Source organism: Miniopterus schreibersii (assembly GCF_964146895.1).
Source record: "Miniopterus schreibersii genome assembly, chromosome: 20".
In the NCBI taxonomy this organism is placed as follows: Eukaryota; Metazoa; Chordata; class Mammalia; order Chiroptera; family Miniopteridae; genus Miniopterus; species Miniopterus schreibersii.
In genome coordinates, this window is record NC_138122.1 from 26,053,633 (window position 1) to 26,081,472 (window position 27,840).

The window sequence follows — 27,840 nt, forward strand, 5'->3', positions numbered from 1 at the left end:
CCCGTGGGACCTCAGACCTCAGAGCAGGAAACCCCAAAAGGGGGGAGGGCAGTGTAGAAGCTCCCTCCCCCACTACCACCCAGTCCAGACTCCCCAGGGGTCCCGAGTCCCCGGGGGCTGTCTGCACCTTGGGCAGCTTGAAGCCAGAGCAGTGTGGTGGCCGCCGCATGTGACAGCCCGGCTGGGGCTCCGGCCCCCAGCGCCAACAGCTCTGACCACCCACAGGTGGAGGAGGAGGGGCGTGAGCTCCGTGCAAAGAGCCCCCAAAGCAGACACAGGCTCCGCCGAGACGGCTTTACTGGGCACCGGGAGCTCCCCGTCCCAGCGGGTGGCGGCCACCGGCCACATCACTTCTGCCTAGATGGCTTTTGCTTCCTTCCCTTCCATCTTTTCCTCTTCAGGAACTTCAGGAAGGCTGGGAACATGGTGAAGGTCTTATTTTTGGTCTGGAATTTACAAGTTCCTCATTTTACTTCCCAGGCCGGGAGCTGGGTCGGGTCCTTCCTCGGGGGCTGTCTACTGTCCCTGCCGCTTCTCGGGGACATCAGAAGGGGTGGGGGACCCAGGCCAGCGTGGACGTGAGTGAGGTTGTGGGTGCTGAGTTCTGCCTCTGCAGCCCCAGGGGACTGGTCCTTTGAGCCCCGGCCCCTCCCCCGGCAGCCCTGGCTGGGTCTCTATGACCCCTGGGCACCCACCTCAATGACGCTCAGCTGCTCCACGCTGGAGGCCACCCTGAACTCAGGGGCGTTCTGGCGAAACAGACCGTCTGCAACACAGAAACGGGGGGTCCCATGAGCAGAGGGGCGGCCGGGCAGCTCCAGGTCCCCCATATAGAGGCCGCGATGGTGGCAAGTGGGGCCCAGGGTGTCGCTCATCCCCCTCGCCCCCCACCCCATGCCCAGGAGCTGGGTCAGAGAGGAGGGGCTTGCTCCCCACACCCTCGCAGCACCCCAGCCAGTTACCCTGCCCGTCCTCTGGCTCAGGGCTTTCGATCTTGTCCATGAGGTCATTGGAGTTCCACTTGGTGATGTCCTTGGGGAGCATCTCCTCTGAGTCGGACAGGTCCTCTGGGAAGGAGAGAGGGGCTTCAGCATGCTGTCTGGGAACAGGGACTGGGGGGGTGCTGGGAGGTCTGCTCCTGGAGGTGGGGGGCCCAGGAGTGGTGGCTCCGGGGTCTCCCCTGCTGCTCTGGCCGTGGGCCCCTCCGGGCTCCATTCTGCTCTCTGCCTTCCTTAACAGGACAGACACATGCTGCGCACCCATGGGGCTGCTGCCTCGCCTTTTTAAAAAATTGTGGTAACAGTCACCTAACGTAAAAGTCGCCGTTTAAGCTCGGCTGGTGTGGCTCAGTGGTTACGTGTCGACCTATGACCAGGAGGTCACGGTTCGATTCCGGTCGGGGCACAGGCCCGGGGGCGGGCTCCATCCCCAGTAGGGGGCGTGCAGGAGGCGGCCGGTCAGTGACTCGTCATTGATGTTTCTCTCTCTCCCTCTCCCCCCCCCCCAAAAGTCACAGTTTAAAGCCGCTGAGAAACAGCATTTAGTACATTCGCAATGCTGTGCAAGCATCATCTCTGTCTAGTTCCAGGACGTTTTCATCACACAAAAGGAAACCCTGTCCCCCTAAGCCGACTCCCCCTCCCCCCTCCCCAGCCCCTGGCCACCACCCGTCTGCTTTCTGTCTGTGGATTTGCCTGTGCTGGACATTTCGAATTGATGTGATCTTTACAGCCCGGCTTCTCGGGGCCAGCATTGTGTTTCCCAGGTTCCTGCATTTCATGCCTGAATCCTAGTCCCCGTCTGGAAGGACCACATTTTGTCTCTCTGCTCGTCAGCTCATGTTCCCAACCATTTCCAACATCCACAAAATACAGCTTCGTGAGAAGCGCTGCTATGAACAATCCCACCGTGGTTCCTGTTTCCGAGAACTCCCGCCCAGGACCGCGGGGTCGCAGGCAGCTGTCGGGACGCGGGCACGTGCCGGCCCCTCCCCCAACCCCGAGATGGGCCGCCGGGCCCCTTCCCCCGGGCACTGCCGGTCTGGTGTCTCCCGGCTCTGCGGCCTCTTCTCTTTTCCGGCTTTTTCTAAAGTTTCTACACGAGATGGATCGTTTCCTTGTGTCAGGGACACAGCCAGGAGGGGCTCAGCCTCTGGGCCTGGTTGGTGGGGGATGGGTGGGATGCCCAAAACACCCTTCCCCACCCTCGGGAGGCCCCAGGTGCAGGGGCCAGCTCAGGAACCACCTGTCACCTGTTCTAGGTCCCTACCTCAAGGCCGAACCAGGCACCTCCCTTTTGCCTGGACACAGACACCCCAAATTCTTTCCCTCGAGGGAAGGCCTGTTAACTAAGATGCCCTAATTGTTAGATGGCTCCTCTTCAGGAGTCAAGCCGCAGAGGTGGCTGGACAAGGCTCTGGCCCTGCCCCTGTCCTGCTGTGTGCCGGGAGGCTAGTCTCTGTCTCTCTCTGAGCCTGTGTCCCGCTTGCAACCTGAAAACTGGAAACCCGCCCCCCACACCTGTCTGCAGGCCCCTGTCACTTCCTTGGAAGGAGCGGCCGAGGGCCGAGGTGAGCGAGGGTTTTGCACTGGCTCCTCCAGCCAGGTGGCCCTGCGCTCGCTGCGCGGATTTTGGGATGAGTGGGGAAATGGGCACTTCACGTATCTTCTGCTTGTTTGCGTTGTCTAAAGTTTTTTTACATCGGCTGTGTATTAATTTAACCAAGAAGAAAAAAAAAAGGTAATTGGGGAAAGCAAAGAGAACATTATAAGGCCTTAGGCTTTTATGGAGCTTCTTACGGAAATAAATGGACACGTAGAAAAAAAAAATCCTCTTTCTGATTGTAAATCCATTTATGGGGGCGTTCCCGAGGACGGTCCCCGCCTGCCGGCCCCGCGCGCATCCCGACATCCGGGTGGGGTGAGCCTGCGACTGGGGGTGACGACTTCAGTCTTGCCCTCTCTTCCATGCTGCTCGCCCAGGACTTTGCACAGCAACCATCCTATCAATCCCCAGCCCTCCAACCCTTTTGGGCCCCCACACCCCTCCTGGGAAGGCCTCCAGGGCGCTCCGGCGGCCAACCTACCATGGGCGTCGAAGAACTCGTCGTCGGAGCTGCCGTCCGAGTCCCGGGCAATGCTCTGCATTCTCCACTCAGAGAGGCTGCGGCGGGAGGGGCTGGCTGGAAGGCAAAACCCACCCGCCGTCCACACGGGTCCCCAGAGGGGCCTCGCTCGGGGTCCGAAGCCTTTTGGGCTCCTCTGGCCTGGATCCCCCCTCAGGAGCAGAGACCCCCCCCACCCAGTGTGCTGCGTGGGACCCACCCAGTGGGAGAGGCTGGGAGCGGGGTTCCCACAGGGCCAGCGCGCCCGTCTCGCCCGGGCTGTGGAGGGGCGTCCGGGGGCACCTGCTAGAGGGGAGGGGCACCCTGGGCTTTCCCTCCGAGCAGGAGAGCGGTTCTGACTCCCTGCCGCTGTGGCCCGTGAGGCCGCCGAGAGCAAGGGTCCCTTTTCTGGGCCCGGGGCCGCCTCGGGCAGGGCTGAGGGTTGTCGCCCGGGTGGACACGCAGAGGGCAGGGACCCTGCGGCTGGGCTGGGGGGCGGCGGGGGGTGCTCACCTCCCCGCTTGGACGACCTTGACGACTTGGAGGACGTGGACCACTGCTTCTTCAGGCCCCGGCTGGCCAGGGGCTCGCTGCCGCCGCTGGGCTGGGGGGACTCCCTGGGGGCCTGGGCCTGGCCGGCCTCGCCCTTGGCCAGCACTTGGGGCTCCTCCTCGTCGCCGCTGAACTGGGCCATCTTGCGGGACAGCATGAGCTGGGCCTCTTTCTCCAGCTCCCGGATGTTCTCCATGCTCAGCCCATACCACTCGTCCTGCCAGCACCAGGCCTGCCGGTGCGCCCGGACCATCACCTTCCGCAGGCCTGCTCGGGCGGGGGACAGAGGCGCAGGCGGAGGCCACGTCAGTCCCACCTCGAGGTCCCCCGGGGCGCGGGGCCCAGGCTGGGGACCGGGAGGTGCCTGCCCGACGCTGCGGGTCAGGCTCCAACCGCACTCACGGTGGAGCCTCCAGCAAATCACATCCCCACCCCGTGCCTCAGTTTCCCCTCCTGTGAATGTGGGGTCTGGCTCACAGTTGGCCTCCCTTAGGTAATGCGTCTGCTCAGAAGCCAGGCCGAATTGGGGGTGGGGGCAGATTTCTGCCTTGTGGGGGGGGGAGATGCTGGGGGAGGACCTCCTGAGAGTCTCCAGTCTCAGCGTCTGGTACACTTTTCCCACTGACTTTCCCAGGGAAAATCAAGCTCAAGTTCAAAGCAGCTTGGTTCTCGTCCTAACAGAATACAGGTGCATTTAAAGTAAGGTGGTTTTAGGATATAAAAATAATAAAGGAACTCCCTGGCCGATGGGGCTCCGTGGTTAGAGCGTCGGCCTGTGCGCTGAAGGGTCTCAGGCTTGATTCCCGGTCAAGGGCATGTACCTGGGTTGCAGGTTCAATCCCCGGCCCTGCTCAGGACGCGAGTGGGAGGCAACCAGCCAGTCAACGTGTCTCTATCTCTCTCCCCCTCCCTCCCTTCTACTCTAAAAAACCCAATGGAATATCCTCAGGTGAGAATTAAAATAATAATAATAAAAGAACCATAAGAACAAAAAGCAGATGGGGGTTGCCTAGGGCTGGGGTGAGAGTGGGGAGGGGTGACTGTGAACAGGAACAAGAGACTGAGATGTTGGGATGCTCTGGAACACACTAGAATGACTGTCCTCTTACAACCGGCGAAGTGTGTGGTCTGTAAACTAGGCCTCAATAAAGCTGGTCAGGAAACCATTCAGGAGCCCCCAGCATCGCGGTGCACACCCCTCGGCGGGGAGCAGCGTGGAGAGGCGGCGGGGACACGGCCGGGCGCTCACCTATGTCGTGGATGAACCTCTCGATCTTGGACTGCATGCCCCAGTAGCGGAACTCCACCTTGCACAGCTTATAGGCGCACATGATGGGGAACACATGCTGCTTGTATTCCTCGATCCAGTTGTCCGACAGGGGCCCCCGCTGCGTCTTGGCCGAGTGGAATAGCTTGGGGTCCTCTTCCGTCCTGTACTCGCTGGGGGGCACGGGGTCCTTGACGATGTCGATGAAGTCTGCGGGGAGACCCTGCGAATGGGCACTTGCGCCCCGGCCTCCGCCCGCCCCCGTCCTGCCTCCGCATCCTCGCGGGCTCTGGGCCCCGATGTACCAGGGCTGCAGGCAGAGGCGAGGATGCTGCTCTGGGCCACCCTGACCTCGAGCTCCCCTGGCTGGGAGGCCTACGGCTTCCCGGGTCGTCCTTTCAAATCATTTGGGCAACCCCCATGCTTCCTGTGCGTTCCCCCAATGGCCAAAGCAGGCTGCTAAGGTGCCGAGCAGAAGGCGCCCGGGGATGGGGGTGGGTGTGGGCAGGTCCAAGAGAGGCCAGGAGAAGCTTCCCAGGAAGGCGGCGTTTCAGCTGCAGGAGCCCTGTGCGGCCCGGACTATCCCAGCACAGTGGCTCGACTGGGAGGTGGAGGAGCGGGGGGCCTCCGAGGGGTGCACGTGGGGAGAGGTGATAAGGCTGGGCCCAGGGCCACTTCTCGACAGGCTAAGTGCCTGGACAGTCCCCCGAGGGGGAAGCGGCACTATATGTGGTCTTAAGGCAGGTGGCCTGTAGGAAACCTCCCAGACAGAAGGGAGGAGACCAGAAGAGCTGAGTCAAGGGCCCAGCAGGAGGTGCCGGGACCAGGATGGTCCTGACAACTGAGTAGCAGATGCCACAGGGCTGGGCACTTGGGAAATAGGACTGGGGACTGGTAGGACCTGTGGGGGGTGACAAGAGGAATGGTAGTGACTCTGGGAAGGACATGAGCCATGCCACCTCTTGTCACCTGCCGCCTCCCCCCAAGTCAAAACCACCAGTTGTGCCGGCTCCCGAGGGGCTGGAACACAGGGGCTGGGAAGGAGCCAGGGGCAGGGTGTGTGGCTCACAGAGCCCTTCTTACTACGTGTGGGGAGGATGGCACTTGGGGGGCACCCTGCCCCAGCCAGGCCCTGGCTGTCTCATTTCCCTGGCGTGTTGGCACCGGGTCTGGGCTGCGGTCTGGTCTGCTAGCACAGACATTAGCTCCACCATGGTGTGCAGTTGGTGCGAGGGGAAGTCCTGCCTGGAGCAGACCATGTGCCCAACCTGCCGGGGCCGGAAGGTCATCCAGGGGAGGACTGGGAGTAGGAACCACGCAGGTGGCCTCTGGAGGGAGCCCGAGGAGCCTGGGCCATGTCTGCAGCTGGCCGGACAAGAGCTGTCAGAGGGCCTGCGTCACGATGGGGCCATCCATCCCTCCTGTTATGGGTGGAATGCGTCCCCCCCAAGTTAATATGTGGGAGTCCTGAGCCCCAGCACCTCAGAATATGACCTTATTTGGACACAGGGCCTTTAAAGATATAATCAAATGAAAATGAGATCATCAGGATGGCTCTGCTCCAATATGACTAGTGTCCCTATAAAAAGGGGACATTCGGACCCAACTTGCGCACGGGGAGAACGCTGGGTGAAGATGAAGGTGGAAACTGGGGAGATGTGTTTACAAGCCAAGAACACCGAGGGGTGCCAGCCGGAGATAGGCCAGGAGCAGAGCCTTCCTCACTGACCCCAGAAGAATCCACCTGCTGACACGTCGATCCTGGACTTCTGGCCTCCAGAATTCAGAGACAATCAACTTCTGTGTTTGAGCCACTTTGTCCCAGCAACCCCAGAAAACTAACAGCTTCCAGGTTCCCTTGGGGCCCATGGAGGGCTGTTCTCAGGGGAAAAGCCCCTCACCCCCATCAGAGAGGCTGCCTGGGAGTTTGTTTGCTCCTGGGGTGCCAGCACCCGCCTCCCCAGTGCCCGCCGAGCACTGAGACATCTCCACGGGACTCGCTCCTTGGGTGGGGGGCCTGGAACCCAGAGTTCCAGACTGGTGGCTGCTGAGCTGCATCCAGCCGCAGATGTGTTTTGTGTGGCCAGAGTGAGTTTATGTATGTATATTTTTAATTAGTTCCTAACATTTAGGAGTTGGGAGATGTCACATGAAAATCCTGATTTCTGGCCTCACTTGGAAAAGTAGATTTAACAAATGGGGCCTTCTCCTACATGGCACAGTCACCTGGAGGGGAGTGGAGTAGAAGCCACCACCTGCCGTTAAGGGGACATGACCCTGCCAGGCCCACTGTACCCAGGCACAGCGATCAGACTGAGATGGCCTTCTGAGCACACATGGGCACTTCTGGGGGGTGGGGACACCTCGAAGGGAGCAGGGAAGGGGCTCAGGGTGTAAGAGGCACTAAGCTTCAGCGTGCATGTCAGAAAAATGGGGTCAAGAAGGCCCATCCTATCTCCCCTGGTGCTTCCACCCATGCTTGCTCGAGGCCCTGACTGTCTCGTCAAGGTCAGGAGTGGGTCTGGAGCCTGCCAGGCCTGGAGATGAGGGGCCCATGGGCAAGGAAACCCACTCCTGCCCTCCCCAGCATGGGAGCCACTCGGTGGACGGTTACCAATCGTCAGCTGGCTCTTTTCCACGGGAGACAGGGTGAACACGTTGGGGTTTTCTCCGGCGTCAGTTTTATAAAAGGTCTCAATGTCGATGGAGAATTTCTCCACAAAAGGGCAAGTGAACCTATGGGGGGGGGGGGAAGCGTAGAGAAAAACAGCCATCAGGACCCACGGGGAACAGCCCTTCTCTCTCTGGGCTGGAGATGAGCTCAGAGGAGGAAAGTGCTGTTGGAAGGAGGAGTGACCTCCATGGATCCTCAGCAAGCTCTAGGCCCTCAGAGGGTGGGGAAGGGAGCCCTAGGAGACTCGTGGGGACACCATCTGCACGGCAAGTGGGCAGGTGGCTAGGTGCAGCCCCCATCTGGTCTAACCCAGTCATGCTCAGCTACACGGGGCAGGATGGGGTCACAGAGTGAAGGATCCCCTACTGGGGATCCAAAGGAAACCCCAGTTCAGTGTGGGATGTAACAAGACATCCTAGTAGCTGAAGGTCTCAGGGTTGGAGGGAATCTAGACCATCTGGTCTACCCTCAGGCCGTGTTTCTTCCCAGCCCACCGACTGTCCTGCATTCTCAGGTGAACATCTACGTGAGTTTGTATTCTCTGAGCCCCTAGGTGGCAAGGGGGTCTCAGCTGGTCCTTGCTGAACTCATGCCTTCCAGGCCTCCTCCCCTGGCATCCCTCTCCTGCATTTCCTGAGGGGCACCCTGGGGAACACAGGTTCAGCTCCCTGGAAGCCTGGGGTGCAGGGGCTGAGCCTACCTGAAGGGCCGCTCGCGGGGTGCTTCCCTGCTCACCTGGTTCGTGTGTAGGGGTAGGCGTTCCAGGACTCCTCCACCACCCGCAGGGCTGCCTTGGGCAGGATGGAGCGGAACCAGCTGGGGATGTGCATGCCCACGTGGTACACCTTGTGCGTGTACTGTCCAGAGCCGCCAGGGCCGTCTGTATAGGGTCGGTTCTCCAGGATCTCCACGCCGCTGCCTTCGCCATGTGTCTCGTTGCGGCTCTTCTTCTGTGGGGACAAAGGCACGGTCTGTGTGCAGGGGCCAGAGTGCTCTGCAGGAGGGAGACCAAGCCCCAGAGTGCCGAATGGGAGGAGGGGCTTTGAACAACGAGGCTGGCTCCTCCTGAGTCACTGCAGGACCCCTAAATCCAGACCCTAGCTCCCTGTACCCCAGCACCCCTGCAGGAGACTGAACAGGCCATGGTTCCCCTTGAGCCCAGCACTGCGCGTGCAAACACCTCCATCCTGACTCCCATCTGTCCCAAGGTCAGGAAGAAGGTGGGGATGTCTGCTGTCTCACCTCCTTGCAACACTGTACTGGAGGTTGTAGCCAGAGACATTAGACAAGAAAAAGAAATAACAAGAAGAATCACAATTGGAAAGGAAGAAATAAAACTATCTCCCTTCACCAAAGGCATAATCTCATATACAGAAAAATTCTCAAAAATTCCCCTAAAAACTCGTTCGGCCTAACGTATGAATTCAACAAAGTTGCAGGATACAAAGTCAACACATGGAAACAAAGAATGCAAAAAAGAAAATTAGAAAATTATTTCCATTTACGACAGCATCCAAAACAATAAGATACCTAGAAACAACCAAGGCAGTGAAAGACTCGTACCCTGAAAACTACAGAACGCTGCTGAAAGATTAGAGACCTAAATAAATGGAAAGATATCTGTGTTTGTGCACTGGAAGATTTAATATTGTTAGGATGTCAAGGGGAACCCTAGCCAGCTTGGCTCAGTGGTTAGAGCGTCAGCCCACAGACTGAAGGATCTTGGGTTCGAGTACCTTGGTTGCAGGCTCAGTCCCTGGCCCTGGACCAATTGATGTGCCTCTCTCACCTCTGTCTCCCCCCCTTCCACTCTCTCTAAAAATCAGTGGAAGAAATATCCTCAAGTGAGGATTAACAACAACAAAAATGGACAAAAATATTATATCCAGACAATGGAATATGGCCCATCCATAAAAATGAAGCACTGACTCCTGCTACAATGTGGATGACCCTTGAAAACATTGTGTTAAGTGGAAGAAGCCAGACACAAGAGGCCACGTACTTCATACTGTATGACCCGACTTCTATGAAATGTCCAGAACTGGCAAGTCCACAGAGCCTGACAGCAGAGTATGGTTGCCCAGGGATGGGGGGTGGAGGGCGGGGAATGGAAAATGACTTCTGTGTGAGGAGACAAAAACACTCTAAAATTGATTGCGGTTTCATAACTGTGAATATACTAAAAACCACTAAACTGCACACGTTAAACGTGAGAACTGTGGGGTGTATGACTCACATCGCAATAAGGCTGGTATAAAACAAAACACACAGGCACAAAAGCCAATCCTGCCTCCTGCGCTCACTCAAATTTCAGAAAGGGCAACTGTGGGGAGTGCAAAGGGGCCTCGGAGCCACGGCCTGAGCACTATGACGCCCAGGCCACCGCTAAGTGTCTCTCTGCCATGAATGTCCTTCCTCACATCCAAAAGCTCGGGTTTCTGCGTATGCAGAAAACCTCATGGTTGAGATGCTGCCGACTTTGAGCCCAGTATCTGTTTCCATGACAACATGAAGGCACCGCCAAGGCCGCCTTAGGTCAGCTTCCTGAACAGCAGGTGTGCGCATGCTCACACACGCACACCTGTGACCCCGGCCTGCTCGGCCCACACGGGCTGGGTGGAGAACCCTGCCTGCTCCCTCCCTGGGACCTGAGGCCACACAGAAGGGGACCGAGCCACCTCGGGCCTGATGCAGACAAAGCACATACCCGATGGGGCCAGGATCCTTCAGAAACAGGAGGCTCCCAGGTGGGTGGGCTGATGGAGGGGATAGAAAGGGGAAGAGAGCAAGAAACCCCCAAGGCACCAGCTCCCAGAGCTGGCCAACCGCCCCTGATGGCTCGCACAGAGCTAAGCATTTGCTTCCTCTAGGATATAAGAGTGTCTCCCAGCCTGGTCAGCTTCCAGCCAGGCCAATTTTTTGTGTGTTTTTAAAACTCAGAACACATATACTGAGCGCTGGTCAGGCATGGTACGAGGCACAGAACATGTGAGTTCATCCCTTTTTTTCGTTATTGTTGTAAATCCTCACCTGAGAATATTTATTCCATTGATTTTTTTAGAGAGAGTGGGAGGGAAGGAGAAAGGGAAGGAGGGAAAGAGAGAGAGAAACATCAATGTGAGAGAGACACATTGACTGGTTGCTTCTTGCAGGGGCCCTGACTGGGGGGCCCAGGATCAAACCTGCAACGTCGGCACATGCCCTTGACCGGGAACCGACCCCTCGGTTTTCCAGCTAACGCTCTAACCACTGAGCCAAGCCAGCCGGGGTGCGTTCGCACTATCCTGTTCACAGCCTCCCGGAGGAGGCAGCTGGTTCAGAAAGCAGCCTGTTCTCAGCCGCCATCCCAGCTGGTAAGCGGGACCGGTGAGAAATGAACGAAGGCCTTGCTCTCCTTCCCACAAAAGTGTAGCTCAGCTTTTCTGAGGTCTGACGCACGTGTGCTCACACCCGTGAAACTGTCACACAATGGAGATAATGCACTTGTCTGTCTCCCACACGGTGAATATAGAGACCCCGGGAACGCAGGGCCAGATGCGGGTGAGACAAACATGGGAGCAGGAGGAGGGGAGGTTGGCCCGAGAGGCAGGCAGATGTCAGTGGGGATCAGGAAAGGGAGAGTGCACCGGCAGCCCTGGGCTGCAGGGGGCGTCAAATGGGAGGCTGTGGTATGTCTTACATTCATGAAAGGCATAAGGATAGATGTTTAAAAAAATAACCTCAAAAGAGGGGGTGAAGATGGCAGGTGTTTTGAGGGACCCAGAGTCAGAGGTGGTTAATGTTCGAAAGAACTTTGGATATTCTAGAAGCTGGGAGTTTGTCCCCTAGGATCTGGATGTAGCAGGCCAGGCAGAGCAGAAAGGGGGGGAGGTTGGGGGACTGCCGCTGTGGTCGGGGGCTCCCCTGGCATGCGCGGGAATTACGGAGCTGCAGGATAAACAGCGGCTGTGGCAGATCCGCCTGGTCCTTGCACAGGCTGAGCAGTTTCCAGGGTACTCAGAGCAGGGGCGGGGGGCTAATGGAAGTGTCTTCCTGTCTCCCTGCTCTCGAGGAATAATTATGGGGTAAGTGGCTCAAGAGGGAATTGAGTGCCACTTCTGCAGTAGCACAGAGCAAACTCGGCCCCCCAGAGAGGCCGAGTTTGCCTCTGTTCTCTTCCTAGTCGAGCTTCCCACGTTGGGAGCTGGCTCAAACTCTCCCAGCTCCATCGAGCTCCTCCCAGAAGGGAGCTGGGGGCCGGGGCTCTGTAGGGAGCTTGTAGCTAACTTCCCAGGCCTGGACTGAAGGGTGGAAGCCATCAAGCAAACCCAAGGGTGGAGGTGGAGGCCCTGCCAGCTCTGAATTTGTGTCCTATCCCCCTCAAAATTCACACCTTAAAGCCTGACCTCTAATGGGATGGTATGAAGGGGCCGGGCCTTTGTGAGGTGATTAGTGCTCTTATAAAAAGGGGCCCTGGAGAGCCCCTACCCCTCTGCTGTGTAAGATGCAGCAAGAAGGTGGCCACCTGCAAGCCAAGAAGTGAGCCCTCACCAGACACCAAATCTGTCAGCACCCTGACCTCACCTCGAACCTCCCAGCCTCCAGAACCAGTGAGAAATAAATGTCTGTTGTTTCAGGCCCCCAGTCTGGGGTACTTTGTTCCAGCGGCCGAGCCAACTAAACATGAGGATAGTATCTGGATCTGTGTTAAAGGCCGAGAATAGAGCACTGGCGAGACCCTCCATGCCAGACATCCAGGGATCCCAGTGTGTGCCCGGCACCATGCTTGGCAGCCAGACATTGACCAGAAGCCTAGCGGGCAGATGCTGTGCCGTGAAGGCCACAGCACCACCCACAGGTGTGGAGGGCCGTGTGCGCATTGGGCGAGGCCAGCCCCCCCCCACCTGTATCATGTAGAGCTGGGCGATGCGGTACTCCTCCACGGTCATCGGCAGAGGAATCCGATATTCCTTTATAATCATCTTGGAGTCCAGGCCTTCCCAGCGATGGGGAACTGCGTGTTGGGACTTCTAGGTGAGGTTCCTTAAATAACCATGACAGAATTCACCAAGGACCCCTGAGGGAGAAAGAGAGGACAGGAGAGTCAGTTTCTGCAAAGGCCAGTGGGCACAAGAACACCAAGGAAGGGCCCGGTCTAGACCTGAGGCTGGAGTGCTGGTCCTGGTTCTACCACGAGTCCACCATGTGACCTTGAAGAAGTCCCCTCTCCTCCCAGCCACCTCAGGTGTGGCTCAGTTGATTAAGCACCGTCCGTCCCATGCACCAGGAGGTTGCTGATTTGATTGCTGGTCAGGGCACACACAAGATACAGGACCCTAAACCCACTGCCGTCAGGGAAGGACAGCCAAGCACCCAGGGCAGGACGTCTGAAGAACACACGGCCCCTTGGCAGGTTCCAGTGGCCACAACAGGGTCCCCTTGCTTTCCTCCTGGATGAGCCTGAAGCGAGGGGACCCGGCAGCCCCCAGCCGCCTAATGACAGAAGGCAGAGTGGCCGCCTGTCCCCCGAGCCCTCCGAGCCCGGCAGCTGAACCCACAGACAATCTCATTACGCTCATTCCGGGCCGTGAGGCAGACACACATTTCATCTCCGTCCCCCCTGGAGTCGGGGTGGGTTAGACGGAATTATATTTTATTGCTCTGCACAGGGCAGCCTCGGGGGCTTGGCCGGGTGAGAGGGAAGAAAGGAAAATACAAGTCTTGAGAGGCCCTTCTATGGGGGAAGCCAGGCGAGGAATTTGGGTGACAAACCCCACCCAGGAGCACAACCCACAGCCCCTCTCTAAGGATAGCAGGGACGGACCCTCTACTATGGCCTCTGGCCCCTTCTCTCTAGAAAAGCCTTGGGCTTCCAGACCCCTGTATTCAGGACCCTAGAAAGGGCCCCAGGCCCCATGTACATCAGCGTTTTTGAGGAAACAGCGGGGCCGACAATGTCAGACTGGAGGCCATTTGGCTCGGTGACCAGGGAGGCCCTAGGGGGCAGGACCAGCCCTGGGCAAGCCTGTGTCTGCAGCCCCGGCCTGGATGTGGGGTGGGGGTCCCCCTCCTCATCCTCAGGCAGCCTGTCCAGCCAGAGTCCGCAACGTGAAGAGAGGGGACAGGCCCGCAGCTGACCGAGAGCACATGGTGTCACCTGAGGAATCAAGGGCAGGAGCCCAAAGGCGTCAGGGACCCCCAGGGCATCGTGGGGAAGAGGCGGTGTCCAGGCAGCAGAAACGGCTCCCGGCTCAAAGGGTGGCCAGGCCGGAGGGGCTCCCGTGAAGACGGGTGGATTGCCTGGGTCTGGCTCCGGGGGGGGCGGCGCAGGCAGGAAGGGGGGCCGCAGGGAGACACCCCACCTGGGAACAGCAGCAAGAGGATCGGGTGCACAGAGCCGATTCTGTGCTTCCCCGATGGGCGGGGGTCCGACGTCACGGGTGGAATTTAGGACCGAGGCTGCGTGGGGACAAAGCGGGTGTCGTGCATCCAACCGCGTTAGTTTGGAGCTGCTCCCAGCCGGCCAGCGGAGCCTGCTGAGCCTGGTGGCGGTGGGGCGGGCGGCCGGCGGGGCGCTGGGGCCACGGGCAGCTTCTGGAGACCTGGGGCGCCTGGAACAACCCTTCTGGCTTCCTGGGGTCTCTCCCCGGCGTTCTCCAGGAAAGCGCCCGCCTCGGCTGCCTGCTTCCCAATCAGGGGCCAGAGCGGGAAATAGTAAAAGAGCTTCACCTGCCCCGTCCAGGAAGGCAGCCTCCAGGTGAACGGAGGGGACCGTAGGGACGCGGGAGAGGAAAGGGGCAGCTGTTTCCGCCCCAGGGCCCAGCTGCCGGGCCTGGCGTGGGGTGCCACGGGGAGCGTGTGTATGCAGCTAACGCATCGGCTGCCTCTCTGTCCCGAGGGTAAAGCGGGAGCGGGCACAGCCCCCGGGAAAGTCTGAGCTGCAAGGAGCTGGGGGGGCGCGCAGTTCCACCTTCATCTGCTAGGCACTGGACTTCCACCAAGAGGACCTCTGCTCCAGTCCGAGCGTCGGTTTATACATGAGAAGACGCCTGGATTTTGCAGGCGTGAGGAACTGGAGGGCGCAGCCCCCCGACAACGTGTCCCCGACAAAGTCCTGGCGCCCCCGCAGTCACCGACATTGCAAGGTAAGCAATACATCCCACAGCGTATGCCCGGGTGCCAAGCCGGGGACAGCTGCCAGGCCACTGCGGGACGTGTCATCAGACTCCGTGGGACAGCGGTCGCCTGGGGGCACCGCGGAGCCTGCCCTGCTCCGCAGGACCGGGGGCGGGCGGGTGGGGGCTCACGACTCCCTTCACTCATTCGCACACTCAGGCCACGCGAATAAGTTATGAGTTACTTAATGCTGACGACGGCCTTGGGGCAGATCTAGTACCCCAACTTGTCTATTTATTTTATTGAGACGTGACTCGCATACCATGCCGCCCACCCTCTCAAAGTGTGTAATTCAGTCACGTTAATATATTTACAGAGTTGTGTGACCAGCACCACTATCTAATTTCAGGACATTCTCTTGCCCCGAAAGGAAACCCCGTACTCATGGGCACCCACACTCTGTTCCCACCCCACCCGCACCCCGGGCACCCGGCACCAGTTAATCTACTTCCTGTGTCTGTGGATTTGCCTGTTCTCGACGTTTCCATTTAACTGGGATCCTACACCGTGTGGCCTTTTGTGTCTGGCGTCTTTCACTCAGCACCATATTTTCAAGGCTCAGGCGTCAGCCCCTGCTCCCTGTTTACGGCAGAGTAATATTCTACTCCAGGGCTGTTACAGCCGTTTTTATTTATTGGTTTGAGAGAGAGAGAGGGGGGAAGGGAGGGAGAGAGGGGGAGAGAGACATCGATTTGTTGCTCCACTTATCCATGCGTCATTGGTTGATTCTTGTACATGCCCTGAACCCGCAACCTCGATACATCGGGACGGTGCTCCACCCGAGCCCTGGCACAGCTGGCTCCTGTCCGTCCCTGTCGGTGGCGGAGCCCCCACTGCCTGCTCCAGCCTCTGGAATGAGGGCCCCTGGCACTTAGTAGGGACTCGGGGAGGTCTGCTTGGCAAACGCTCCCCAAACCCAGCGTCTCCAGGCAGATGACGCCGCGGAGCAGCCAAAGTGCTAATGCCGACTGCTCCGTTAGCTGCTCCTCCGAGCAGCGAGGCTCCGCCAAGAGCAGCGCTCCCCCCCGCCGCGTCCCCGAAATAACAAACCGGCTTCTTGACAGCGTCTGTGACTCAGACTGTGCGCGGAGCCAGACGGGCCTCCCCCCGAGTGTGTGCAGGGGAGCAAACCCCAACCAGACAGACACACAGGCAGACAGACGGACAGAGGGCCGCGGGGGTTTCCCACGGTGGGGCGGGGCCCCGGATGAGATAGGGCCCTGCCCGCAGGGTGGCCCAGGTGGCCTTCAAGTGGCCGCCAGCCCCTCTCAGATGCTCACGATTTACGGTTTATGACACTGCAAAGTCAGTGCCTGGAAGCAGCCAGAGCAGGTGGGGAGAGGAAAGCCCAGAGGGGCTGAGTCACCTGACAGCCACACAGCGAGGCAAGGGCAGGAGGCCTAGAATCACGATTTAAGGCCGTGACCCTGGGTCTGATCTACTTTGCTCTTGGGCAAGCCCGGGTCCAGGAGCCTCAGGCCACCAACAATTGGGTCCAAATGTTCTACTCAGAAGGCAGCAAGCAGGCCAAGCCTGATCCTGCGTCAAAAGGCCCAGCTGGCGTCCCCCGGGGGCGGCGCGCATGTGTGTGCACACGCACACGCACACGCAAACTCACGCACCTGCACAACGCTGCCCAGGTCCTTGCTCGGCCTCAGGGAGCGAGTGGCATGGCCTTTAGGGCCATGCTGCCCGGGGCGGCCGGCTGGGCACTGTCTACTCCAGGAGGTGACGTTCTCATGGACGGCACCAGGACTGGCACCCTCTCGAGCTGGGCAGTGCGGGCAAAGGGCCCCACCTGATCTGGGGCAACGCCTTCCAGCGTCTCACGGCTCGTCCCTCACTGTCGCCTTATCCTAGCACGAGGGCCCCTCCGTTCTCAGGAACTGCCCGTCGGCAGGTGACGCGTGGGCAGGGAGAACCGGCCGAGGCCGGGCGGCAGCCGAGGGGAAGGGCCCGGCGTTTCCCGAGTCGTTCTGGGGGCCGGGCGGGAAAGGAGGGCTCGGCGCCCCGGGACCTGAGAGGAACGGGGCTTCTTCCCTGAGCTGAATCTCACCGAGGTCCCCAGCGCGCCCTCCCTTTCTCCAAACGGCGCTCCGTGCCTGCCCGTCTCTGTATCGATTGATTGATTGATTTTTAGAGAAAGAGAGAGAGAAACATGAATTTGTGGCTCCACTTATTCATGCTTCATAGGTGGATCCTTGTAGGTGCTCTGACAGGGGATCGAACCCGCAACCTTGGGGTATGGGGACAATGAACCGACCAGTGGAGCTACCCGGCCAGGGCCCTGCCTCGGTTTTCACCAGTTCCGGGAAATTCTCGGGGCGATCTCGTCAGGCCCGGCCTCTGGCCCATCGCTCTCCCCTTTCTGGAAACCCCATCACGCGGGCGTCCTGCTAGCGGCTCCCCGGCGGGTCTCACCCTCCGCGGCTCCCTGGTCCTTCCAGCGCCGTGTCCCGGGCGACGGCCTCTCCGCCTTCCAGCTGCTGATCCGGTTCTGACTGTTGTCCTATAAAAAGTCCGTGTGGTCCTTTTCCAAATCGGCTTCATCGTTTTTTATGCCTTTTTGTTACCTGCACGTACAGGGTGTCCCCCCAAACATGTACACACACTTTGGATAATTATTAATCCCAGGGGGTTCAATCTGAAAAGAAAGACACATCCATCGGGCTGTCAGCTGTTAAACGTGTGTACGTTTTTGGGGACACCCTGTTTGTTTGTTTTTTAAGTATGGTGGTTGTTTTTTAAAATGAATTTTGGAGAGAGGAAGGGAGAGGGAGAGGGAGAGAAACGTCAATGATGAGAGTCATTGATCGGCCGCCTCCTGCAGGCCCCCGACTGGGGATGGAGCCCGCAGCCCGGGCCTGTGCCCCGACCGGGAATCGAACCGCGATCGCCTGGATCCTAGGTCGAGGCTCAGCCGCTGAGCCTCGCCGGCCGGCGGGACAGCCTGAATTTGCAACCTTGCCTTTTCTCTGTTTAAATGCAGCAAGCGTGGTCATTTGATCAGCGGGGCCTAAACACTGCCGTATGGGGGGTCCGCGGCAGTCTCTGCTCTCACTCGTCCCTGCCGGCTCCGGAGCCTCCGGTGCCTTATCTGCTCTTCTGCTCGGCTATTTTTGACTCCGAACGGCTCGTGTTCTGCGGAGGTTATTTGTAGAAACCCTGGGAGACTTCGGACGGGGTCTGTTTTTCCTGAGGCCTGTATCTGTTTCGCCGCGAGCCTGGGTTACTGCCCATCTGAGACGCTCCCCAGAGCCCCGGCTAGCCGCTCTCTGCACCCCTTTCTAATTCTTCTGTTCCTCCCCAAATACGGGGTGTCTCCCAAAAATGTACACACACTTTAACAGCGGATGGCTCAATTCTGAAAATGAAATATATTTTAATAAACGTTGCCTTTATAATTATTCACAGTGTGTACGTGTTTTGGGGGGACGCCCTATAGATAGGGTGTACTTGTTTCCTGGGGCTGCCCCCACACGGCACCACCAAGTGGGCAGCTTTAAGCAACACGCGTGTGTCCTCGCGGGGTTCTGGGAGCCGAGGTCCAGAACGTGGTCACTTGGTAAGCTTGGGCCTCGCTCCACGGCTCCGTGCTGGCTTCGGGGGTCACAGCACTCTCATCCCCCCTTCTCGTCACGTGGCATTCTCTCTCCGTGTGTCTCTGGGTCCCTGTGACCTCACATCACCTGCTTATAAGAACACCGGTCATTGGAGTCAGGGTGCCCCCCACCCCAACAGGACCCCGTCTTAACTTGATCACATCTGCAAAGACCCTAGTTCCAAATAAGCCACATCCACAGGCGCCCGGGGCTGGGACTTGGACACGACTTCGGGGCAGACAGTTCAGACCACACTCAGGCTGTGTTCTCTCTCTGAGCCGCTTGCACAGCACAATCTCTATATTTTCTTTTAATTAAATATGTGGGGTTTTTTTTTAAATTAATTTCAGAGAGAGGAAGGGAGAGGGAGAGAGAAACATCAATGATGAGAGTCACGGATCGGCTGCCTCCTGCACGCCCCCGACTGGGGATCGAGCCCGCGACCCGGGCACGTGCCCTGACCGGGAATCGAACCCTGATCTCCTGGATCCTAGGCCGACGCTCAACCGCTGAGCCGCGCCGGCTGGGCGACAATCTCTACATTTTCTTCTCAAGGTCGCCTGCACCCCGGGCAGGTCCCCCTCTCGCGGAGCCAGCGCCGGGTACCCCGACTGCCTGCAGGCGGTGCCCCCCCCCCCCGCCCTGCTGCGCGCCCGTCTCTGGCGAGCAAACCGTTTCCTCCGGAAGGGTGTGCAGGGCAAGTTCACTCGACCCCAAGGTCAAAAAACGAGGGCCGATTCCAAGCCCGCAGGGTGACTTTCCTCTCCGACCGCTCTGAAATCTCACCGGCTACCTCCTGAGTCCACGGGAGCCACGGCGGGTCGGCCCCATGGGGAAGGACGCAGCTGGCTGGGGGTGCAGGGCAGACGCCAGGCCACAGTGTTCTGGACACAGGCCACCCTGTCATCACACGGAGACTTCACCGCGAAACACGGGCCCTTTCTGTCACTCTGGGGGTTCGCCCTGGGGCTTCTCACCAATCTGGGTCCCCCCTGCCCGGGGCCGACCTCGAAGGCTGTCTCCCCCGCAGGAGGTGGTGACACCGCCAGCTTGGCCCCACCCCGAGAGCACAGTGCCAGGCGGGCTCGGTGCTAAACAGATACAATACCCGGGACGAAAATAAACCCCAGCTCGGTGACATCTTGACGCAGCTTCGCAGGAACAGCAGGCTGCTGTGTACACACTGTCCCGCTCCGCACGCCTGTTTGCAAATCACCAGACGCCGGTGGACTCGGCGCAGGCTCACGTGTCTCCCAGCCACGCGGAGGGAGCTCGGGCTGCGGGATCAGCTGCACAGCCAGACCCGTCCCTCCAGCAGGCCCGAGGCCCCCTCTCCCCCTCTGGCCAGACCCTTAAGCCCCCCTCGTCTGCTCCCCTCCCCCAAAGAAGCATCCAGGGCGGGGGGCCTGGTGCCGGGGCGTCCCCAGGGGCCTCGTCTACAAGCGTCCCCGATACAGTAATAATACGATGGTTTTCAGACAGGCGCACACACGTGCAAGATGTCAGTGGAAACCGCGCGAGAGCAAAATTAAAAGAGACGGAGAGGAGCTGAGAGCGACGCCTTTTTAAATTTTCTTGTAACCCTCACCCCAAGAGCCGCGAGGATGTTTTTTCCATTGATTTCTCCGGGGGGTGGGGAGAGAGAGAAACATCAGTGTGAGACACACACATCGACTGGCTGCCTGCCACGCGGGCCCAGGCCGGGGCTGGGGATCGAACCCGAAACCCGGGTACGTGCCCTTGACCGGGAATCGAACCCTCGGCCCTCCGGTGCGAGGGCCGGAGCTCTAACCACGGAGACTCGCCAGCCAGGGTGAGAGCGGCGCCTCTTAGTGAAGGGTTCGCACCCGCCGGCCGCTGCCGCAGGCCCCGCCTCCCTCTGGGCGCTTCCCTGGGATGCTGACCTCTCCCCACCTGAATCCCAGGTCCACCTGGCTCCCGGGACGCTTCCTGGCCCCCGGCCCCGTCGAGCGTCCGTGAGTCAGCTCTGAGGGTCCCTGGACGCGAGGTTGGGGCGGTGCAGGGTCAGTGGGGAGAACGTCAGGCTTAGCTGGGGCCACCTGTGCGTGTCGGGTAACTCTGGCCTCGGTTTACCCGTCCGGGAAGGAGCGCTCACACCTGAACTCGGAGGGAGCTCCGGGGCGACGCTGGGTGGGGGCGCGGAGGCTGATGGCTCAGGCTCGCGTTGCCTGGGAGACAAGCTCCTCTTCTATTTAGAGCTGCCCCAGGGAGCTGCGTGCCAGCTCCTCGCAGGGAAGGCTTCACCTGGGCAGGCAGACGCGGGACGGTGCCACCCGGAGGTGCCTCCTCGAGGCTGGGTCAGGTTATCAGTGTCAGCAGCTCCTCACAACACCAGGAAGCTTGGGACCGACCGCTGCCTCCGTCCATGAGACATAAATTGAGGAAAAATGGAACTGCCCTGCCCTCTTCCTCCAGCAAGTCCCCCTGGGTTGATGGAGAAAGGCTCACAGTCTTTCTGGCGTCTCCAGCCCTGGGTGACATGGACACTGCCCTCCCTGCCCTGGGCCGGACGCCGGGGTGACCGCCTACAGCCTGGGCCTGGGGATCTGGCTCTCTCTCTACATTCAGCCCAATGAGGGGGCCACGTGCACCTGGTTCCCCCAGGATTTCATGAGGCCGACGACCAGGGCGCGGAACATGCCCTAAAGTTTCCCTACAGGGCTTCGTAGTCCCAGGAGCTCCCTGTCCACGGAGGTCCGGCCCTTGGCCTTGACCGGGGATCAGGCAGGTGTGGACTGAAGTCGCTGCTGCTCGCCTTGGGCAAGCTGGGGTGCCCTGAAGCCTGAGAGCCCAAACGGGTGGGGTGCACGTGTGCGTGCGTGTGTCTCCCTCTGTCCCCAGTGGGAACACTGGGAAGAGCAAAGGAAAGAATGTTCCTAAGAGTACAAGTAGTCCCATGAATCTCTCATCCTATAAATATTTACCAAGTGCCCCAGATCGGCCTGGTGTAAATCAGGACCGGGAGGGGGGCGCGACCCGGGGCTTCTCGGATTCTCCCCCCTCCTCAGGAGACGGGCCCACAGACGGGGCTGAGGCGCCCGGGCCCAGGGAGGCCAGGGGTGCTGGCGCTGAGAGTTCAGGCTCCAGCCCAATCTCAACGTGCCACGGCCGCAAATCCAGGGAGACACGCCACTGGGTCCCCAGACACCCCCCCCCGAGAGGCAGCAAATGAAGCTGCAGGTGTGAGCCCCAGCGCTCACCCTTCTCACCTCTCTGTCTTTAGAAATAATACTTAAAACTCTGAGCCTCAGTTTACTCATCTGTAAAAGGGGGATGGGATGGCGATACATCCAATGAGGGGGTCAGGCGTGAGTGTGCAGAGCACCCCACGCCGCGCCTGGCAACAGGGATGCGTTCTAGCGCCTACAGTGATATTAAAAATATCCCCCCCCGGGTGCTGCCAGGGGCTGGGTGCTGGAGGCGCCGTGGGCGGCATCACCCCTTCAGCCCCAGGAATCTCAGGGGAAGGACACGGTGGAGAGTTGGGGGCAGAGGCTGCTTGTAACTGGTATGAAAGCAGAGGCCTTACCCTCGGGCCAGAGGTGTCCAAGAACTCAGAGCTCCCTGCACTTTCGGGGCATTTTTCGGCAGCATCCGACAGTCAAACTCGACATTTCTGCAGCGAAAGACGCGAACGAAGACACGTAACGGCCATGAAAAAATGGCCTCACCTCGGTTCAGGCGAGACTTGGCTGCCAAACGAGTTACGAAAAAGCGTTTAGTTGCTGGGCTTGGGGATGGAAGGTCAGGGACCCTGGCTCGCGCCTTGGGGTGTTTCTCCCCTGACCGGGAAACAGCCGAGCCTGAGCCTCGGCCCCGACGGGTCACACGCACCCGCCCCTGAAGCTCGCCCCACCCCGACCCAGGGGACGCAGCACAAGGTCAGTCACAGAGCAAAAGCCAGCAGCACACGGACACAGACCGCGAGCGACGGGAGCGGATTTCATCACTGGCCACAGGCAGAAGCCCCGTTCGGGGACAGAGCCCAGCCCCGTGCAGCCCGGTGGCCACGGGCACCTGCTCGGGCCAGCGCCTGTCCTCCCGCGGCCCCAGGCCTGCACCTGGGCAAGGGGGAGGGCGGGGGGCAGGGCTGGGCTGGGCTGGATCCTGGAGGGGCAACGAGAATGGCAGGCGAGCCCTGGCCGGCGGCTCAGCGGTTAGAGCACCGGCCCATGTACCGAATGGTCGAGGGTTCGATTCCCAGTCAAGTCTCTCCCCCTCCCTCCCTTCCGCTCTCTCTGAAAAGCAATGGAAAAAATGTCCTCAGGTGAGGCTTAGGAAAAAAACAAAAACCAAAAACCAGCCAGGACTGGGAGAAATAACCCATCGGTGTTGTCACCGACCTTCCCACGCCTGTTTGGGGCCTCTGTCCGCACAATCCCACGACACACCCTCCCCGGCCCCAACTGGGAAACTGCAGCAAACAGGACGACGGGGGCCTTGGTCAAGGTCATCGGGGCCTTGGTCAAGGCCATGGGGCAAGTCAGGCAAAGGGAGGGCACGAGAACCCTTGATTCCGGGGCCAGGGCTACACCAAAGCCCTCCCAGCCGGCACCCCGAAGCCACCAGCCTGGGGCGGCCTCTCGGCACATCCTGGGGGCATCGGGCGGGCAGGGCTGGGGGCAGCTCAGGCAGAAGAGCCCGAGGGGAGGGCGCGAAGAGGGGGTGGCCGGGTGCGGGGAACTGAGTCATCTTCAAGGCCCCGGCCCACCGCGCACAGCCTGGCTCTCCCATCTCTGGCGGGGAGCCTGGGGCTATTTCGGGAATCTCTGCACACAGCCTGCCACTTCCCTGCCCGGCTGACGGTCAAAAACAAAGCCAGCCCCGTGTCAGCGGGGTGGGAGTGAGAGGCGGCGAACAGCCCCGAGCTGAGAACAGCAGGACGGGGGGCAGTCGGGGGGCGGCAGGGGCAGGTGCACCCCCCCCGCCCTGAACAAAACACAAACCGGTCGTGAAACAACCAGAACCAGCTGGAGGCCCCGAGGCACCACGGGAAAGACCCGCTCCGGAGCCAGGCGGACCCACGATTGAACTCATGCTTCTCTCGAGCTGTCTACCCACTCTGGGCCTCAGTTTACCTGTTTTTAGAAACACGACCCATCTCTCAGGGCGGGGTGGGGTTAGATGGGACGACGCCGAGGCACTGGGCACCTAGACAAAGCGTGACGCCTGGCCCTGGCCTGACACACTGGGTCATCCCTCAGGGGCTGCGCACGGCCACCTCTGCCGGGCAGCCCCCTCCAGCCCCCGTCCTGCAGGTGTCTGGACACAGAGACCCTCCTGAGGCCCCCAGCAGGTCATGGCAGGTCTGGGCCTGGTACCCGCCTACACCTTCCAGTCTGGTGTTGGTGTCATTGTGTGGAGACTGATGTCAACGTCACCGGGAGGAGTGTTCAGACACAGGCCCTGGACGCCTAGAGATAAAGGCTCTCGCAGGAGCCAGGTGTCAAGGTGACACCTCTACAATGTGCCCCGGGGTGAGGTGCCCGGTGAGGGCTGGATGTTCAGAGAGAGGCAGAGCAGAGCGAGGGTAGGGTGCCCAGCCCCCTAGGTGGGCAGGATGCTGCAGGACACGGGAGGGGAGGGAGACCCAGCTGCGGAACCCCAACAGGGCTTGTTCAAGGGCAGATTCCGGGCCCTCCCTCCCTGGCCTCCTGGACAGAGGAAGCCCTGGGCCCTGAGTCTCACACACTCCCCGAGGGTCCTGGGAAGCCCCCCAGAGAATGAAAAGAATGGCCTGGGTCAGCCTCTCCTGCAGGTGGACACGGGCTTGCCTGAGGTCCCAGGGCGGGGCCGACACTAGAATCTCCGTCTCCTGCAGCTGCTGGTGGGGACACCTGGAGTCCCGTGACTGAGACCCCTTCACTCCAAGAGCCCTACTCCCAGGGAAACCTTGCGGGTGGGCCCCGCCGGCTCCCGGGCACTTGGCCTGACGCCCCTCTACGCCTTTCCCAGACGGTGACATCACCGCACGCTCTCCTGCAAGCCTCTTGCTCCCAGTGGCTCCCCAGGGCCTGGCTGGAGCAGTTGCTCAATAAAGGCAGGCGCCCGGCAAATATTTGCTGTAAGTGATTGAAGTCCACGCTCTGTCCCAGAGCGGCCGTCTGACCTTGGAGGGTTCACTCAAGCTCTCTGCGTGGAAAAGATTCCAGGCCTCCGCCTCGGCCGTTTCACAGGACAAAGACGGGACGGACCGAGGAGCGAATCCCAGCGTGAGCTCTGAGCCCCGCTGTTAACGCATCACACACGGCACTGAGGATCCAGGGCAGGAGCCCGGCCAGGAGACCACAGGTGGACGGGGGCGGGGAGGGGGCAGGTGAGTCCCCTGCAGGGAGGCAGGCGGGTCCCAGCCGCTCTCCCCGCCTCTTCCCCTGCACCGTTCAGTGCTCCTGGGGGTAGAAATCCTGCCACAATCCTGCACCCACAGTGGGACCTGGGCCAAGACCCTGAAAATGACCAGGCTGCAAACAGGAGGTCGTGCCAGTCAGTGCTGCCCAGGCCCTGGGAGCTGGACTGGCCGGTCCCCAGCCCTCCGTGGGCATCACCTTCCCAGCTCTAGCAGAAGGGTTTGAACTGACCCCTTTCCAGGGGCCCTTAGACCTCAGGGGCAGTGGCTCTGAACCCTCCCGGACCACAGACTGGCAGCTCAGAGGGACGTGACGCGAGCCGGGCCAAGGGAGGAGCCCTCCCGCTGGCTGCCTCCCGTGCGAGGTCCAGGGACTGCCAAGCGGTCAGAGGCGCGTGGCTGCCCATCAGGCGGGAAGCTCTGCTCCGAGTGCCCGGGAGGCCGCTGCCGCTTACTCGGAGCTGCGTCTTCTGAATGGCCTCACAGGGACCAACCGGTCCTGCAGCCCGGGCCGGTCATGGGGGGCACCCCAAAGGCCCTGAGCCAACGTGCCCCTTCACGCACCGGCCCAACCTGGATGGACTTGGGGCAAGAGGCAGCCCCAAGAATGCCACGGCCACCCGCGGCCTGAAGGGTCCCGGGTTCTGTTCCAGCCAAGGGCACGCTCCTGGGTTGCAGACTCGACCCCCGGCCCTGGTCGGGGCACCTGCGGGAGGCAACCAATCGGTGCGTCTCTCACATCGATGTCTCTCTCTCTCTCTCTCCCCTGCTTCTACTCTCTCTGAAAAGCAACGGAAAAAACACCCTCGGGTGAGGGTTATAAAAAAAAGAAAGAGTGCCTCAACGGTGCCCCTGCCGTGGGGCAGGGATGTCACCAACGCCAGCAGGGCCCCTCCGCAGCTGTGAGCAGGGGGCACGGGGAGGCGGGGGGAGGAAGGAAGCCGCTGGCTGGTGATCCAGACACAAATTCCGGCCCCTGCTCTCCTGCTGGGTCCAGGGGAGGCCCCTCCTCGGAGCCTCGGCCACACCCAGCTCTGACAGTGAGACGCTCCCCCCGCCTCCGTTTCCCCACCAGCAACACTGCTGTGCCACGTGCCCTCGGGGGGGCTGGCAAAGCTCGGGCATTCGTCTTCCAGGCCACGGGCGGCGTAGCGGCCGCGCCCCGGGATAGGAGGTCCCGCTGGCTTCGACCCGGGGCCCGCTCGCCAAACACTGGGAGCGTGGAGAGCAGGGGCCAGCCTGGCCCTGATCCTAGGACAGCCTCTGGTACACAGTGTCCATCTGAGGCCAACTCTTTTTTTTTTTTATAGCCCCGCACTGAAGAAGCGCCCTATAAAACGGTCGCCCTGTCGCCATCTCGCTCCTTCCCGGGCCAGGCCAGAAACACAGGCTCGCGATTGTCACCCAGCGCCCGAGTGGCAGGACGGCCCCCCGCCCCACGCGAGGCAACGCAGGCTCCGAAACCAAGCGCTTCTGCAGGTCGCACGGCCGGGACTCAAACCCGGGGACTCCCGCCACCCCGAGCAGCCCCCGCCTCCCGCCTCCCATCCCAGGAGCCCAGAGCCCTTGAGGCGGGACCCCGGCCGCCGCGCGGTTCCCGGGGGCCCAGCAGGCAGATCAGCTCGGGGGCAGGAGCGTTTTAACACGACCCGTTCCCGGGCCCTGTCTGCACAGCCTGTGGAGCTGCTCACGGCCCCAGGCGGCGATCACACAGGCCCACGCCTAGAAAGCTGCAAAGTGCTTCACAAGGGCGCGGGCAAGGGCAAGGCGAGGGCACCGGGCGGAACACGGGCACAGCACACACCATCCCCGCCCCCAGGGCCGGCCACTGCCACGGGGCTTCCTGTGGTCCCTTCGGGTGCGAACCCTGCTCGGTTCAGTCCTCATTCTGCCACCTTTGGGGGAAGCCCCTCAAATGCTTACGTCATTTTTTTTTTTCTTTCACATATTCTCTAACCTACAGAAAGAATTGCAAAAATAACAGAGTTCTCGCTCGCACCTCCCTCTGCCCGGGACCACCGTGAAGCGGGTCGTTTGCTTTGCCGTCTGTGCTCACTCCACCCCAACCTCTGCGGGCAGGTCCTCTGCACCCACGGCCCCCCACTTACGGGGTTCAACCTACGGTTTCTTTTTTTAATATGTTTTTACTGGTCTCGGAGAGAGGAAGGGAGAGGGAGAGAGAGAAACGTCAATGACGAGGGTCCTCGATCGGCTGCCTCCTGCTGGGGATCGAGCAGCAACCCGGGCCTGCGCCCTGACCGGGAAGCGAACCGGCGACCGTTTGGTACCCAGGGCGGCGCTCGACCAGCTAGGCCACACCGGCCGGGCTCGACTTTCGATTTTTCAGCTTTACGAGACGGTGCAAAAGCAATGTGCCGTCAGTAGAGACTGAACTTTGGGTTTTGAATTCCGGTGTTTTCCTGGGCGGGCGCCGTGGGCACAGCACTCTCGCAACGCCGGGCACTCCGAGGCGGGCTGTGTCCGACCCGGGCCGGGCGAGTGCTCTGAGCGCGTGCGGTGGGCTGGGCTAAGCTGCGACGGTCGGTAGGTCGGGTGAGCACGTGCGTTTTCGACTTACGATATTCGACTCCGGAAGGGTCTCCCGGGACGTAGCCCCATCGTAATTCGGGAGCATCTGACGCCCATCGTGGGCCTTACTGCCAAGCGCCCGTCCACCGCTCCCTTCGCGCTGAGCGGTGTGAAGCAGGCGGCGCTGCCCGCAGGTGACAGAGGAGGAAACCGAGGCACGGCCTCCTACTGTAACCCCTCGGCGCCGAGCCGCCCGCCCTGAAGTCCTCGGCGTGGAGCAGGCGGCCCCGCTCCGCAGGCTGCCTTCCCGGCGACAGGACCATGCTGTGACAGATTTTAAAGCAGAGTGAGCCGGGCGGCCCACAGCAGGAGGAGGAGGGACCCAGGCGGTCGGGATCCCGCACTCCCGCGGGCGCGGCGGGCTGGGGGGGCCACGAGGGGCTCCCAGCTCAGGCCCCGGGGCTGCCCCTCCTCCCAGGCCTGCTCGCCGCTTCTTTGCTTTCCTCAGACAACTGGGATGGATGGACCCCCCCCCCCCCGGCCCAATGCAGAGCAGGCTCCATGTCTAACAGGTGAGTGAATGAATGAGTG

General features: G+C 60.7%; 1 protein-coding gene across 2 annotated transcripts in view; it reads right to left on the minus strand.

Annotated features, from left to right (window-relative positions):
- Positions 1-27,840, minus strand: part of PITPNM2 (phosphatidylinositol transfer protein membrane associated 2) — a 70,345-nt gene that overhangs the window by 14,714 nt on the left and 27,791 nt on the right. For both annotated transcript variants that reach the window (XM_081123504.1, XM_081123505.1), the window contains exons 3-10: positions 12,480-12,652; positions 8,332-8,546; positions 7,537-7,658; positions 4,905-5,132; positions 3,617-3,922; positions 3,086-3,181; positions 963-1,067; positions 696-766 (exon numbers count right to left, since the gene is read on the minus strand). In XM_081123504.1, coding sequence (XP_080979630.1) covers positions 696-766; positions 963-1,067; positions 3,086-3,181; positions 3,617-3,922; positions 4,905-5,132; positions 7,537-7,658; positions 8,332-8,546; positions 12,480-12,557 — 1,221 coding nt within the window. In that variant the 5' untranslated portion in view covers positions 12,558-12,652. The remainder of the gene's footprint in view (positions 1-695; positions 767-962; positions 1,068-3,085; positions 3,182-3,616; positions 3,923-4,904; positions 5,133-7,536; positions 7,659-8,331; positions 8,547-12,479; positions 12,653-27,840) is intronic.